General features: G+C 30.7%; 1 protein-coding gene across 2 annotated transcripts in view; it reads right to left on the reverse strand.

Moving 5' to 3' along the window:
• Positions 1-2,681: 2,681 nt before the first annotated feature.
• Positions 2,682-18,318, reverse strand: part of LOC124367625 (somatostatin receptor type 2-like) — a 186,597-nt gene continuing 170,960 nt past the window's right edge. For both annotated transcript variants that reach the window (XM_046824598.1, XM_046824597.1), the window contains one exon: positions 2,682-5,081. In XM_046824598.1, coding sequence (XP_046680554.1) covers positions 3,455-4,735 — 1,281 coding nt within the window. In that variant the 5' untranslated portion in view covers positions 4,736-5,081 and the 3' untranslated portion in view covers positions 2,682-3,454. The remainder of the gene's footprint in view (positions 5,082-18,318) is intronic.

Consider the following 18,318-nt stretch of genomic DNA (forward strand, 5'->3'; position numbering starts at 1 on the left):
GGGGCACCCCGACATTCATTCTGAATGTACAATTGTATATCCCCCGGCAGCCTAATGAGAAATTGTGTCAACACACTGTGATTATTGTCAACTTCACACAAAGAAATCCCCTGGATAAATATGCACGATTAAATAATTTATTCAATTCCATGTATTAATATAGGATTATGCATACATCTGGAGATTTATTATGGATATTGTATAAGTAGCATCATATGACACGTGGAATAGCTAGTTTAATACATTAATGAACGTCTCAGGACACTTTTATAAGGGTTTGCGCCGTTAACTCAGGTGGGAAATGTGTAGCTCTCAGGAGTTTACTTTGCTTACATGCAGTTACTGTTGGTGTATGGGGTCTTGGCGTAGGGTGGCGCCTCTGCTGCTGGGTCGCGCCTCTGCTGCTGTGTTGCGCCTTTGCTGCTGTGTTGGAGCCGCTCGAAGTGATGCTGACGTCAATTATCAACGTCATTTTTTGTATGGTTTTAACATGATGCATTTCATTTTTGATGAATTTCCTCTTCCATATATAAGATACATTTTTAAAAATAGCTTTACACTGTATAAAAAGACCAAATTAAACATAATTTCAAACCTAAATTACAACTTCAGAACATTGAATTCAATTTCAAACTCCCAAAGTCGATTGCAGTGTTGAAATATCCAATTATTATTTATTGCACTTTTTCTACAGGAACGTTCTTTCAGAAAGAGAGTGATGGTGTCATGTCTTTAAAAATAGGATTGAGTGAATAGCTACTCGGGTGTCAAGCGGGACGTGGTACCGATAATTCCTTTTTACCCATTTACCTACATTACTGAAATTCATAACGACACCAATATAATTTCCATTACTTAATTATAAACAATACGAAAAATGTATATTTTAAATAAAATCTTTGTTGTATTTTATTTGGGTTTAGAGCTGGCCAAGAATAAAGACGCATGTTTTACATCAAATGAGCACTTGTTTATTTTAAACTTCGTTTAAGTACATTTTAACACTAATACCCTGCTTGGTAAGCACGAATGTGTGACATGTAGACATTTTGAGTACTTGGGTACATACATATTTAGCATATTTACAATAATACATGAATAGAGAAAAGGAAAGTTTCTACTGATGTGAGAAATATGACATTATCTATTTTACATGTAAAACTCATATAAAAAATAATATTTCCTACGTAAATCTTACATAATCATGAACTGAAGCCTTAAAAATTAAAAATTTTAAAACTCTTACTAATAAATATTAAAATGATTAATAATTACACATTTTAAATTAATATCACTTAATGAATAGTCTAGTGATTTTTGTTTTTAAATAGAACTGAGAAAATATTATTTATGAACTTTGTGCGTTTCTTATTACATAAATATAAATTCTTGTTCATCAATAATAAAACAAGTTGTATAACACAGTCTGTCTATAGTATTTAATAAATAATTAAGTTTTCGGTGTTAAACTTTCATGAAATTTTTTTTTTCTGTTCTTTTGTCAAAATACTAAATACACTTAACAACTAAGCCGTTGCTAAGTGAAATAATAATATTAAATACAAATTGCAAGAAGGCACCAGCCATAAAATATGCAATGGAATAGCGAAGTTAAAAATATCTTTCGTTCTGAGGAATAAGCTTATAATGGAATCCTGAATTAGGTTTAGTACGTTGTATATCAGTATTATTATAACACCTGTGAAATTTCTAAATGCATTGTTCCATTTAAATAATATAAAAAATTATCGCCAATAATAACAGTTTATTTATGAATGACAATTACCCAAGCATGTATTAAAATTATCACATTGAATTTTCAGCAAAGGCTTATTAGTGCCTATGTGTTCATTTATAAAAAATTATATTTTAATATTATGTATTTAAGCATTCATATATTTCAACCTTCAAATAAGATCTAGAATTGTTTATTTTTTTGGTTACTAATCCAACAGGCCATATGTGTACGCTCGAACAAATTTCTGTAGATTTTATAATAAGCAACTAAAAAAACATCCAAATAATTTACGGTATTGTAGGGTAACTGAAATAGTAATTATAGATTGTCCTATCATTTCGTTAATATCATATAAGTAATACTTACTACATTTGAACGTTTTGTATTTTCATGTTCTTAGAAAATTAATTTAAAACTTCAAATAGATCTTGCCAGAATAAATATTGCAAAGAGATTTGATTCATTAATAAAGTTAACGTATGCAATTTTTTGAAGTAAAAGGTTCATCATATTCGAGTACGTCTTGTAAAATAAACATTGACTGTACTTCATTTTACGAGTAGGAGTTGAATATATCATTAAGTATGTCATATATCATTTCATCACTGTATCAATTTAAAACTCACTTTATTTTTTTAAAAACATTTTAATCGAAATTATTCGTATGTCATAGGAAACAAATCATGTTCAAAAGTTTGATAGTTCTACTATTTTTGAAAACTGTATGATTGTATGATTGGTCTCAACTAATTAAAATTATTAAAAATAAGTACGATTATTTAAAGATTGCTTTTAGGTAAGCCTCACCTAGCCATGAATTAAGTTTAACTAAAATACCAATTATATGAGATTCGTTTTGTATTTCGAAAGAACAATCATATATCAAGTTAACAAGTGGGTTTACAATAAAGCGTAGAATTACATTCAAAGTACAGCAAGCGGATACTATTAACAAGAATTTAATACAAAATTATTTATACACTGCAAAGAAAATGTTGCATTTCACTTACAACTGCATCATCTCTTCAACAAAATGGCGTACGGGGCTCAGTACTGCATGTTGAGGAGGATGTTGCATTTTTACAAATCGTATTTTAACATGTATCACGTAATCATATATACAACTTAAACTACATTTACATATAATCAGTTACAATCACTGTACATCACTTGTAGCAAAGAGAATAAATTATATCATAGATTATATATCGATGATAACACAATGGTTATGTACAAAAATAGAAAACTTATGGTTAAGTAACAATGAAGAAGGCCAACTTTGAAAGAAATTCTATAATAAATGCTTAAATGTATTAGGACTTTTGTATAAATCTGACAATGCATATTCAAATTATATTGCAGAAAAGTGAAACATATTATCTCTTACTATACAATTTGAGTGAGAGAGCTAATAAAACGAAAATAGTAAAAAATGAATAGTAGACATAAATTTGTTTGAACACATAAAAGTTACGATATCATTATTTCAGTTCTTTGGTTTAGTAATCTGGTACTGTAGAAGTCTGATCTAGTCTGAGTCCACATTACGGTTGACGGCCTTCGCTTATTCGGTAGTGATATCACAGTAGTTGATCGTATTTAATCTATTCGTAAGCATTTACAATGAGGATATGTGAAGTGGATTCGCCCAGAGGGGGGTTAGATGGCACTCTCAAGCATGCCACTGACCACCGTATCTCTGGACGAAAATGTGTCCTAGAGTTCTGCAGGAGGAACCACGATCTTGACACCGTTCTTGACCGGAGTGGTGACCGCGCTGTCCTTGGCGTCACTGGTCACTGTCACGGTCGACCTGGAGGTCACAGCGGTGGAGTGGTCAGTCTTGCTCACCAGTGGTCCCGTCTCTCCGTGGTCGTCCTCTGCGCCTCCTTGGCAGATGATGGCTGTCGTCCCCTTCGTTGTCCTCAGCCTCTCGGAGCCCCCTCGGTTGTGTTTTCTAGGGAACACGCTGTTCTCCATATGGAGTGCGGCGTTCACGTCCTTCCCGGCCGCACACGTACAAGCCTTAAGGAAACTCTTTTTGAAGTTGTCGCTGAGGAAGGCGTACAGGATGGGATTCATAGCAGAGTTGGAGTAGCTGAGGATGCCGACCAGGAGGAAAATGGTGATGGCGAAGTGCGACTGACACGCCTTGGGAGGCGTGTAGATGAGGGCGACCTGAGTTATCCAGTAGGGCAGCCAACAAACCACGTACACTGTAATCACTGTTAGAACCAGTTTTGTCACTTTCCTGTGGGACTTTTTCTTCTCTTTAGATTTATTTTTTGGTCCAACAGTTCTGAGTTTTCTTATCACCAGAACGTAAAAGCATAATATCAGCATCAGCGGGATGGCGAACCCCAAGACGAAGGAGTACAGAGTGAATGCAGTGTTACCACTCAATTGTTCCGTCTCTGGCCAGATGATGTTGCAGCTGTTGTTCTCGATGTTGGAGTACATGAAGACGGGTATCATGAGGAAGCCACTGGCAGTCCATGCGGTGAATGAGACGACTTTAGAAATCAAAGGGGTCCTGATCTTTGGCGCTGAGATGGGGTGGCACACGGCGACATAACGGTCAGCAGACATGATGGTCAGGAAAATGCTGCTTGTAAACTGGTTTATGCTAGTCGTGGTCATGTAGATTTTGCACATTATGTTACCGAAGGGCCAGAGTTGAAGGCTCATGGTGGCGATCAGGAAGGGTATGCCGATGAGGAAGCACTCGTCGGCGATAGCTAGATTAACGATGTACATATTGGTGACCGTCTGCATCTTGCTGAACCGTAGAACTACGTAGATCACAAGGGAGTTGCCGAAGAGGCCGACGATGCAGACAAGCGCGTACAGCACTTGAGTGATGAAGTAGAGCGTCGGCTGGTCTGTGTTGCAGTTGAACATAGTCTCGTTAAGGGAGTTGTTGCCGTACAGGGAGTTATTCACTACATCTCCCAAATCTTCCGCTAACCAGACGGGAGTTGTGAAGTCCTTCGCCATGTTATCCTACAATCTTGGGTCCTAAGGTATCATTTAAGCTCTCAATTGCAAAAACCTTATACTCAGACCGTTTTTAAAGAACATAATTTCCTAATATTAACTATACTATATTTATTCCTCAACATCTTTCTCAATATTTATATTTCTAAAATTACAATTTGCCTGTATTAACAAATACTTGGCAATATTAGATAAGCGTATTCTAAAGGTATATTCTACACCAAAGTCCAACTATATTTTATCTGCCACAAACGACTATTGATATGTATTTGATTGTTTTGTTCATAAGTAGTCAGTAGAGACTCATTGTCTTCTTCAATTGGGTTTTCATAACGCAGAGCACCTCCTGTAACAAAATGAATGAATTATTAAAAGAACTAGTATTTTAATTATCACATGATTATTACAAGTCTATTACTATATTTTCCCATTTATATCCATATTTTGCAAGCCATTATATCACGTGATACTACATAATTTGCTCTAATTAAAAACATAATTCTATCATCCTTAAAAAAAATTTTTTTTTTAAATTTAAACAGTGTTAATTTAGAGATTTGTGTGGCTTCTACCTAATATATTGCAATATGTGATTTTTGCAGATTTATTCAATTACATATTATAACGTTTCCATTTTAACACATAAAATTAGATTGTAATAATATTATGAAATGATAAATAATAAAACAAGGGTTGTGGTCATTGGTAAATATTTAATATTCATGTAAAAATCAACTAATTGTAAGATCTTAAGGCAAAAAACGGGCTTTCTAACGATTTTATATAAGAATTAAGTAAAAACAGATTTCAATAGGCTACTCATGTTTTTATGTAGGATGCCTTTAAAAACAATTTAAACTATTGATTAGTTGACATCTTCCATTATTCGTGTGCTAAATTGATCAGAGATTCACTCAAAGAAAGCTTCCTTTCTAGTTTTATAGAACAGTTGGTTAGAATTGAGCTCCTAAGTATCGGATGGTAGAGTATTTTAACCTTATAATGTTGGCAACACTCCAGATAGCATTGACAGGGGCTCACACCAGCTGTTACTTCTCTATTATACATGTTATTGTTGTTGCACATAATCTAATGTATCATGTATTTCATTCTTTTACATACTTAACATGTTTAGCTTTTTATTGCGACCGTTAAAACTGCAGTGTTATGGTAATTTATTTATAAATGAGATGTAGTTTTTACTTTAGTAATAAAACTGTTATAACTTACGAATCTGTGTCAAAAACTATTAATCCGAGAGCACGCCTGTTTTAAAAAAGTACCCAACCTTTATTTTTATATAGATATAAGATTGTAATATAAGTTATACCCTTTCTTCAGCCTCGCTTGCCATAGTGGAGTTCAAAACTACATAGTATTACATAATAAAAATATAAATTAGATGCTATAAATATCCTTTAAGCTATAAAACAAAAATTTGTTGACGGTTATATAACATTTACTTATGTTCCGATGGTCGAGTTTAATTGTACTAGATGAGGATAAAATTTTACAAAGTTTTTGTTTATTTTTAACATAGTCAATACAAACACATTTTTATCTTCACGAAAGGTAGCTTAGCTGATAATTTAAATGTTTCTTAAGGAATACTCCACTAAATATAGTAAGAAATGCCAGGTTGTATGTTTATACAATGCAAATTTGCCATCGGCGCCTAAACTAGATGGATTGGATGTTTCGTACATAACCAACTTCGAATAATCATAATAATCAAATAATCAATAATCAAATGTTCACCACAAATATCGTTTAGACTAATTGACAATTTAGTAGAACAGAAACGATAAGTAAGAATTAATTTGTAGTCTTATTTTGAAGTCATTGTTATGGTTTACATTAAGTTTGATTAACGACTTATTTGTAGATTTTAATTTTAATTCGTTGAATGTTTATTATTAATAAATATATTAGTATTATTAAATAAATGGAGTTTAATTTATTCCTTATTCAGCCTTACCATGGGCCACAGACCTTTGTGTGGATCTTACGAAAGAGACTTAGGAAGAAAGTCGATAGAGCATAAGAATAATTACACTGGAAAAGGCAGTACAGAGAAGATTCGAACCTGCCTTAAATCAGGAAAAACTCCGGTGTATCAGACCACGCTGTAATTGAATGTCCCAAAACATTAAAAGATAATTAAATATAGTATAAGGATTGAATACCTGCAATGTGTTTGGTAATATAAATGCGGGGAAATCGTTTTTTTTAAACATTATTTTTGAGTAAATATTAAAAAAGAGGATCATATAAAAACAGTTTAAAATTAAGTGCTATAATTAGTAGAAATGAAATAAATATTTTTCTGGAAAATAGTATTTTCTGCAAATATTTCAATAATTTTGAATATTATGCATTTATTTATATTAATTTTAATATAATATAAATGTCCATGTAGTTAGTACATATCATACTATAAGTTATTGTACCAACAATACTACTGAATTTTTATTTTATCACCAGTTCATCTTCCTTTTATTGCAAAGTCTGGTATCTAACGCTATTTTAGACTTGACTCCTGGAATCTAAAGTCTTGTTTGTCTGAAGAGATCCAAACAAGCCGACGACGAAGAAGCTCAAACCGAAACATCTGCATCGTATCGACAACAGAGACACGTATAAATAGGTGAAGTGGTATTCTCATTGTCTCATCAGGCACACGCATCAGATACCAGACGCTGCAATTAATATAAGGTGAACTGGACATATTCTCAAAATTCAATTGCATCAACCCTTCCTACCTTAGGAACAAAACTACGATATGAGGAGAAGAATTGTGTTAGAAGTATTAAGTTGTGAATACATATATGTGTAAAATAGTCTCTGAAGTGCTTAGAGTATTTTGTGCGGGATGTATCATATAATGTCTGTTAGTAACCCGAGGCTGACGTTTACATTTAGTTATCAAATATACATTGCTTATTAACACATTTTGTTCGTGTACACAGATTGCGATGGGGTATGAATTCATTAGTATAATCGCAACATAGACCGAACGTATAATTCTGGTTTATTTTGGCGTAAAGACGCAAGAGAGTAAGTCTGCTGTACAATATCCAACTTTGTTATGAATGTCTATGTCTAAACATTCAAAGCACAAATGTTAAATATTTAAATGTATCGTTTACATGGCATATTTACATCAATTCAATTGGAAATTAATTGTTTTTGTTCACCGTATAATAAACAAAGTTAGATTATGAACACATTTTGTTCGTGTACACAGATTGAGATGGGGTATGAATTCATTAGTATAATCGCAACATAGACCGAACGTATAATTCTGGTTTATTTTGGCGTAAAGACGCAAGAGAGTAAGTCTGCTGTACAATATCCAACTTTGTTATGAGTGTCTATGTCTAAACATTCAAAGCACAAATGTTAAATATTTAAATGTATCGTTTACATGGCATATTTACAGCAATGCAATTGGAAATTAATTGTTTTTGTTCACCGTATAATAAACAAAGTTAGATTATGAACACATTTTGTTCGTGTACACAGATTGAGATGGGGTATGAATTCATTAGTATAATCGCAACATAGACCGAACGTATAATTCTGGTTTATTTTGGCGTAAAGACGCAAGAGAGTAAGTCTGCTGTACAATATCCAACTTTGTTATGAATGTCTATGTCTAAACATTCAAAGCACAAATGTTAAATATTTAAATGTATCGTTTACATGGCATATTTACAGCAATGCAATTGGAAATTAATTGTTTTTGTTCACGGTATAATAGGCAAAGTTAGATTATGACACACCACAAATTGCGTAAAAGGCTTCGTCGATGCTAGATCAGAATTTGAATTCTATATCTCATTTAATTCTTGAGATTACCATTGGGTATATTGACAACAATTATACAGGAAAGTATCTGTCCCAATGACAAATTGAAATTATGTCAGTCTATTGAGTGATACGCTTGAATACCACTTAGTCACATTCTGTGGATGGTTATGTACCATCATGCTATACATTTCTATGTAGAAATGAAATAGTAATAAAAATTTTAAGGCTACAGATGGAATATATTTCGAGAGATCATGCCACTATTATATTCGCTTTATTTCTAATAATTCACACGTGCTTGGGAAATTTCTTGTTACCATCATGGTCACCCATAAGATATTTGATAACACTCAGCTATATTAAATTGAGTGATATGTGTAGCAATAAAAGACATTATTACTTGTACAGGAATGCAGCTTCAGGGAAAATTTTAAGCCTACCTGTCAGTTTATTCTCATTGTACCGTCTGGAGAGTCATAACACAGAAATAAACTTTTCATGCCTTGAAAATGATGGGCTTCGGTAACGCTCAGCAAACAGTTAATTTATAATGGAGTTTCAAATAACTTTGCAAGATACCGTGTGATAAATAAAGCAGGATAGGGAACAAGTGAAAAACAAATTAATTTTTTTTTATAAAACATTAGAATTTCTAATCAGTGCGTTTTACATATCAGAAAGTCCTATCACCTATGTAGTAAGCTATTTCAAGTTGTAAAGGTAATGTTTATACCTTTATTTTTAAATAAAAAAGTTTATCTTTTTTTAATTACGGGACATTTCAAAACACGAGTTAAGTATTAATATAAGCTTACAGCGCATAAATCGAATCTTCCAATAATCTCTGTTATACAAGAAACTGCATCATTTTGAAAAGATGAGGACTGGTCCTAATGTAATAAACAAATATTTGTACATCCAGATTGTATGTTCTTAATTATGTTGGTTGTATGTTTCTAAATGTACTAAACCATTACTACTTTATTAAATTGAAATAATATTATTATAATTTGACTGATTGTAACTTTAATTGAGATATTTCTGAATTTAAATTAACCAAAACATCAAAATATCAAACAGAACATAATTTTACTGTATTTGAACTTACGACCTGAAAAATCAAATAAGCTTTGGTGAAACAAGATTTAACCTTTTAATAGGCGTCACATTTATAGGAACTTGTTATCAAGAATTATCTCACAGGCAGATAGACTACATACGTATGATACGATTGTAAGAAGGACTACTATCGAGTATCACATACTTACTTTATATTTGTAATTAATACTCCATATTTATATTGTATAACTTGTGTCACAATGTATTTAAAAACCATAGTAGAGTAAGAAGCAAACAAATAACATAGTCTATTTCAAGATAAGTCTTGAAAAATTATAAATTTTAAATCCCTGCTTACTCTTTAACGCCTTAAAACAACCTAGATTAACTCCTTTTCAAGATGGTATATGTTAATTTAGGAAACGTATGTTTTATTCTAAATTCATAGCCTTTTATAATAACACGTTTGGTAATATTAAAACTAAAAATAATTGTTTTATTAAAAATTCACAAGTTTTCCACATTAATTTTTAACCAGGACTGCATAGAAACAAGTGAATATATATGTACATGTTTTATAGCTTTAAGCAGAGGCATTTTTAATCAATTATTAATTAAGGAAATTAAAGTATTGTAATAACATATCATGAATACTTGCAAATTTTTTAATATTATTTTCGTAAAGTAAAAGGAATTTTCATGCCCACGTTTACACTCATGTATTAGATGCGTATTAATTATGTATACAATCGGAGAACTGAGGGCACTATCTCATTAATAATAAATATAAAATAAGCATTATACGTTTTATTTTTTTAATAATATGTAAAAATATCGGGAAACAGAAAAAGGGTATCTATACGTATTGATTATATCTTTAAAAGTATATATATATCTCATAACGAGGCAACTAAAATTAAAGTCATATGAATAAATAAAGGTTAAAAGTGTTCTTATGGGGCTCAAGTAAAGATGAAAGCCATTAAACTTGAAACTCAATGATTACCAAAATTATTCAAACATAAAACAGTTACACTATATAAGTGGTAAAGACTTGATGTGTTTGCTTCGTTATATTATGTGGGAGCTTTCATTTACAAACAAAATATAACAGGACCGCATTCTAAGTATTTAAGAAACAATTAATTGAGTGTCCACACTTTTGATAATTATATCTATATAAATAGTAATTATAACTGATTGCTGTTCATTTAGCCATAGACTGTGCTAGGTAGTTTATTTATAAAATATATGAATAAAATGTATTTTCAGAATAAAGTAACACTCGTAAGCTCAGTGAAAACTATTGCAGACTCTTACCTAAAATCTCAAAATCCATCACCGTTTAACCTAATGTTAACTATATAGAAATAAAGGCTACCTGCCAAATTTCAGTTCAATAGGTCAATTTTGTCTTAATATATCGTGCGTACAGACAATTAGATATAACTGAAATTTTTCAGTTACAGAATAATAAGTTTTGATAAAGTTCATGAAATAAATTAGTAGAATAATATGCGTCGTACTTATCTTGTAATATTGAAGCCTTAGTAAACAAAATAATTAAAAGTCATGGATATGCAACAATTTAAAGGATACACATTCTGTATTCCGGATTTTATCATCAAATTTACCTGAACTAAGTTATAGTGTACTTGAATATTTTGACACCCACATACCACAGTGGAATGAACCGACTCGAAGGATGCGATGTAAAGCCTGAACTGAACTTGTGTACAACACCGAAGTAGCATTGACTAAACTGTGGTAGAACTTTAACATCCAGCGTCTGACCTAAGTTGTCTTTTGGTTGACTGCCAACTTACCAACCTGCCCTCCACACGAATTGTGTACCGGCGAAGTTATGAACTGCTTTGTTGTGTGAGTTGCCTGAAGGTCGGCAATTTTATATATATATATATATATATATATATATATATATATATATATATATATATTATATATATATATATATATTATATATATATATATTAATAATATATATAATATTATTGTATTGACATTTAAACGTTTACTATTTTTATAATATTTATATATATATAAAATATATGGCACACCAACTTATTTAAAAATCGAAAAAACCATATGGAATTAACATTCGCTAAATTATTGTTTTCCACTTGAATCCTTAGATCCTAATATAAAAATGTACCTAAATTCAAAATTGTATTATATTATGTTATTATTTTTAAATTAACAACTAATCAAAACTTGTTTACATGTCAAAATGTTATTAACATTTAGCAACTTTATTATCAGGTGTTTCTTCTTTTTTGTTTATTTTATTCTGTGTATGTTTTACAAGTGCACTTGACAAATTTGTAATTTCAACGAAATATTGTACAATAACAATTGTAGTTTTCTTTTGAAACTCCACTAAGAGAATATACATATATATATATATATATATATATAATATATATATATATATATATATATATATATATATATATATATCAATGTAATCTAATAAAAATATAATTTTATTAAATAGTTCTTTGTGAATTATGACACCTTAATTTAGGATATATAAAAATATCCCAAAAGCTATAAGGTGAAAGAGGAAGATATATTGTATTGACATTTAAACGTTTACTATTTTTGAATTTACATATATTAATTTTCTTTCATTTAAAAATTGTTTAAATATATATTATGTTTAATTTTAAATAATTTAAGAAATTTATGTCAATATATTACCGTAATAATTATATTTCAGATAAAGAAAGGTAGGAAAAGAAAGGAGGAGGTAAGAAGTACACGCATGTTAGTGTAGACGTGCGGGCATGTTGGCGACCTGCCATGTTCACTCATCTGTGAAGGCATTTGTTTCAGTTTGCTGCTGCACATAGGACTTTAAATATTATTAGACAACAACTGATATACATGAGATGACATGTGTGCAAATATCACCAAGTGATTTTATGCAAGTAGTTTTTTAATTTGCTTAAATCAAACAAGTGTATTTTACTATATGAGGATTTACATGACATTTTACATTTCTACATGATTTACTTCATTTATAATTCGACGTGATAAATATTTCATTCACTTATCGTACTACATCTTTGAATACGTATGATACATCTTAGTAATTGTTGTATGTAGATTCCGAATGCACTTAAAAAAAAACAAACGTAATTTGTCATACAGTTAAACTAACCTCAACAGATTCGAACAATATTAATGAGATTTCAAACAATTTTACAATCTATTCGTTAGAATGCTCGACAAAGAAACATATCTTAGACACATTATCAGCTCTATTCTTTTTTAGTTTATTTGACTTCAAGGTACATTATGCAACGCGACTTGTGTGTGTTTTTACACTGATTATTACTAATCCACTAGACATGTAAATTTTCTATAGTGAAAGAAGCCCCACCACTATGACGTTGTAAGTGTTGTAACAGTTTATGATTTTTGTATAATTTCAAATTTTGTTTTTAAATTTTGTTTATACTCATTGACTGAAAAGTTAATTTTAGGGTTGAGTAGGATTTGAATTCTTATAATGTATTCAAGCTATTAAAAATTATACTTTTGGATTGCCTTCATGATATCAACCCTTTTTAAAGGCAATGAATAATGAAATTATGAAATTTATTGAAACTTCAACGTATGTTACGATACACTTTACTCAAATAGCTTCAAATAATACTTTATTCTTGGAGATAGTTTAGTGTATTGTCAAAAATGTATAGCATAATATTTAAATAATTTAAAAAAAGAAGTGTCCTTTGTTTGAAACTTTATATATGGGAACTAGTAAGTAACTATAAAACTATCAGCAATTTTGATAAACAAAATACAAGTTATTTGTTGCGAGACATGAATCCCGGAACATTTCTCAAAATTTGTTCCTCTATTTATGGGACACTCTGTACACACAATATACCCAGTATACCTATCTATTTTTATAATCGTACATATCGCTTAAATGATTGACTTGTGATTGTTACTGTGTTATTTCCAAATAGTTACAGTTTCAGACTAATGTGGATGAATAAAACAACTGTACCTAACTTACGTGCCTGTATAGTATATGGTTCCAATTTACTGGATCATGCATGTAAGATCGAGTTTTGTCTGACTAAGATTATTTAGCAGGCATCATCAGTGTAGCGAATAAGTTATTTTGGAGGAGCGCCAGAACTGTTTACGGGTTCTGCACACTTGATATTTTGCCAGGACAAGAAGAAGGAAAGACTAATGCCGTATTGATTAAAAATGTGTCCAAAAATATTTTACAACATTCAAATGAAACTGGATATATTTATATTATATTTATTCACCGGACTTGGCGTGTTATTTTAAAAGTTAATATATATAATAGAAGTGTGCTAGGTATGTGAATTGAGATTAAAGGTCACACTAGCCAAACACAGTGTCTTATAAAACCTTGTACGCTTGCACTGTAACAAAAAGTATGTTGATTTTAATAGTGAATTGTAATAAATATATATGTAAATGTAGCTGACTAATTTGCGCTAACCTAATATTCGGATCAGGATATTAAGTTATAATAACAACAGCAAGTTGTTTATACAAAATATTGTAATAACAAGTCACAGTTTTTATATACAGACACGCTTCCAATATTTATTATTCTATTGAAAAAAAAAACGTGGAAAGAGTGGTTTAATTAAGGTAGATCTAGTATTGTTTTGAATTTTAAATATTTATACATAATTAGCTGAGCTTAAGCGAAGCACATCACTCAAGTATCTGGAAGACGTAATTTTTAAGTCTGTCTGCCTATATGATAGCCCAAAAAGAAATGACTATAGATTTGAAAAATTCACTGTTACATAATAAACACTGAGGTAGATAATGGTAAAAGTCAATCCAAGGTATTTACCTGAACGATAGCAAATGTTTAAACATATCTTTAAACATTGGTCTTGTGGGTAATCATGATCCTAATTATAAAATAAAACGATAAATAAATTAGTAATCGAACTAAGTACAATAATGTAAAACTTTAATATGTGAAAACTCATATTAAATAAAAAATAACACCAAATAATTGTTATAATTCTTTGACAAGATGGGATTTCAGAGTACTTTTAGGTAGTATTACATTTCTTTCAACAAACTTTTATTATTTCACCACAGCTGTGAAAACAATATGATATGAATAGGTATCCCGAGACATATTTAAACCGTAGAATTAAAATTTTATATAAATTTCATTTCTAAAGACATAATACATGCTCGAATATTGCACGTGTCCAACCATTACATTTGGCTAAGTTTAATTTTTGTTTTAATTTCTTTTATATGACAGTATGTATGTCTATCTACCCATAATATATCCGGATGAAATAAGTGATAGATCTTAAATTTTGCATGCAATCTCAGATAGACCTATTATCCAACACGTGGTGAAACGTGCTATTACATTTTAATACAATGACTTTAATTTATAAAATGCACTTTGTCTACCAGATGGAAATTCTTCAAAGGAAATACTATCTAAAATTAATAATTTAGACTGATAAATTAAATAAATCCGTATTTTTTATTAAATATATTTTATAAGAAAACTTATTTTCAATTTTCCCTTATATAAAAAAAACACAGTTTAGCCGTTAAACAGTTAAACCACAAACAGTTTTGAACACAATATCATTTTTGTTGGTACAGGCTGGGAAATATACTTAATTTGATATGTATACCAATTTATGCATAAACAATAAGAATTATTTGTCATGCATTATTTAATCCTATAGTGAGTGAAAAAGTTAAACCCATGTGTGTCTATCTCTTTGTCTTGAAAACACCTAATCTATACAATGCAAATTTTGCACAACTTTTTATTTCTATATAGAGAACAATGAAGTTCCATTTTACTCAATAAATAACCATAATGGGAAAGATAACTTAGCGGAGTGAATATATTTGTAATCAAACACAGTGCAATCATATGAAATTTACTCAGTTAAAATTTAGTTGCAATTTAATAGTTTTTGGGTGTCCGCCATCGAAGCCTTGTACTGAAAGAGCTAGAAAACATAATTTCTGTCTTTATTTTTGTCTCTCAGTTCGCACCCGTATCCCGAAAACGATGTGACCTATAGATTTAAAACTTTTAATTTACCTACAGTTCTTTATTAGTAACAACGAGTTTCATAACAGAGCATATCACTCAACGACTTTTTAACATTTAGCAAAGTGAAAAATGTACCCTAAATTTTATGCAACACATGGTGTAGCTTTTCATGCAACACGTATTATCTACTGAGATAAATTCTCGATGTACTTTAAAGGAAACGGTAAAGTTATTAGCATTATACTGGTATACAAATTGTAAAGTTATCATAGTTATAGAACCTTTTTTGTGTTTTACTACAGTCACCCTATGAAATTAGGCTCTCAAAAGGCAATACGCAAACTAAATGATTAGTAGTTGTTCGCTGTCGACATTTGAGCCATCTCCCGACCGCAGCGCGGGACGGGTAGGTGTTGGGGGCAGTTAGTTGTATACTGGTTTGGTCAAGGTTCTTGTATTTGTTTACATGTTAAAAATTGTTTGGCGTGTAAGGTGCGTCCGAATATATATCATATAGCAGTATGAGTTCGAAGTTTCAGTGAACCTTAAACTTCGCATTTTCCTATTAAAGGACTACCTATCTTGGCTGTGCTAAAAGTTATCCTAATAAGCAGCTGCTGAAGAATATAATTGATTTGTATATTGTATCTCACTTTCGAATGTTCGTAGGTGCTGCATTATTTGATTTTATTTACTTTAAAAACGTTGTAGTTCTTCCTAATGTCAAATCTGGTCAAAATCGCGAAAATGTTGTATCTTTGCAGTAGTTTTTTTCCACGGGTACTTTCAAGAAACTTAAGTCATCTTCTAATTCGACTATTTAAAATAAAATGCAATAATCAATACACACTGAAGGTAAAACGTAAATTTAAATACGTCTATATTAATTTTAGGAGAGCTGAAAATTATTGGATTCCATACAAAGTGAGTGAGAGAGAATTATTTTATTCATTAATTTTCATCTTCATCTATTAAATTCACACACACACACACACACACACACACACACACACACACACACACACACACACACACACACACACACACACACACAACACACAAACCCAAACTAATGTATATATATACCAATTATATTATATAATTTGTTATATATATAATTTGTATTGATACAATAATTAATTTTCAAAAGTTAACCTTTTCCTTTTTTTTATTATTAACTTTTAAGATTCTTAAATATAATTCTATTTACGAGTTTTTGGCATACTTATGATGTTATATTAAAAAAAAATTATTTAAGTATTTAAAAATAACAAAGTATGTAACCTTCCTCATAAAACCTTATGAGGAAAAATATAAATCTACAATCAACTCCACATGTTACTTAAGTTTGTAAATGCCACTATTACACGTTTTAACAGGAAGACGAATACACAAGGTAAGTATTAAAAATCCCACTACCCAAATTTTAAAATTTCTGCACAAATCGATTCCGAATTTGCAGTTATTTCAAAAACGCATTGCGACATCAGTGCAAAACAGAAATTAAAATTAAGTATCATGGCACTTATCTTCACTTAAAACAAAATACATTATTTCAAATTGAATATGCAAAATGGTGCCAAAACATTATTGACGAATTAAAATTATATACTTGGTAACCAAAGTAATAAGCGGTAATAAACAGCCGATATCTAAAATAACGTGGAAAAGTAGTGGGTGGTGATGATTTAAATCGTGTCATTTGTCAAGGTAATAAAAGTATATGTTGAAACATTATTTCATCCTACACCAAGTTTTGTTATAAGTAACAGATACATCTTTTTTCTATATAAATTTCCTATATCAACCAATTTAATGCTTTTTTTCTATATGACTAATGTGTTAATAGTTTCCTACCATTGATAAATATTAGATCTGTTTCAATCAGCTAAGTTCCATATAAGGCTACAATAACATTATATATATATAACTATATGCTTAGCTAGAGTCTATGAAGGGATTGCGATGAAGTAAATCTTTTTTAAATCCTATTGTCGTCTTAGTTTATGGTGTAACATCTTAAAAAGTTTATTAGTTTCTTATGACGAGAAATTAAAAAGTATCAATACTTGTAAAGGATCCAATTTCACCGCCAAGTACAAGCAATATTTCCCGCACAAAGAGGTGCCAATAGCTGCTAAGTGGCTCACAACGACCCCAGACAAATCACCCCATTACACTGCCTCCCGCTGTGGCGCGGTGTTTGATCGCCCCTTCAGGGCCGAACCTAGTCCTTTTAAGGTTGGAATTTTATAGAAGGTGCGTAAAGCGCTGGCTTTTATAGAGTGCTTGTTATGTCAAGGCCGATGTATTTTTCATTAACGGAGAATAGTTTCAGAATAAAAATGTTTTCAATTTAGTAATGTCTTACTTATTCTATATTACGTGGCCTTTTATGGAAAAATGATATATTACGATATCAGGAGACTAAGGTTTTTAAAATGATAAAGGCCTGAAAAATGGTTTCTATAAATATTTACTCTGCACAACAACTTCTTCTTCAAGCGTTTAAAGTGTCACTCTCACAATTTAATACACAGTTAACTAAAGCAATAAAAGCTTCAAGAACAAAAGTTAGGCATATATGAAATCATTTATTTCACATTACAAACGCTTTTTTCCAGAAAGCGATAAC

Source organism: Homalodisca vitripennis, chromosome 8, assembly GCF_021130785.1.
Source record: "Homalodisca vitripennis isolate AUS2020 chromosome 8, UT_GWSS_2.1, whole genome shotgun sequence".
In the NCBI taxonomy this organism is placed as follows: Eukaryota; Metazoa; Arthropoda; class Insecta; order Hemiptera; family Cicadellidae; genus Homalodisca; species Homalodisca vitripennis.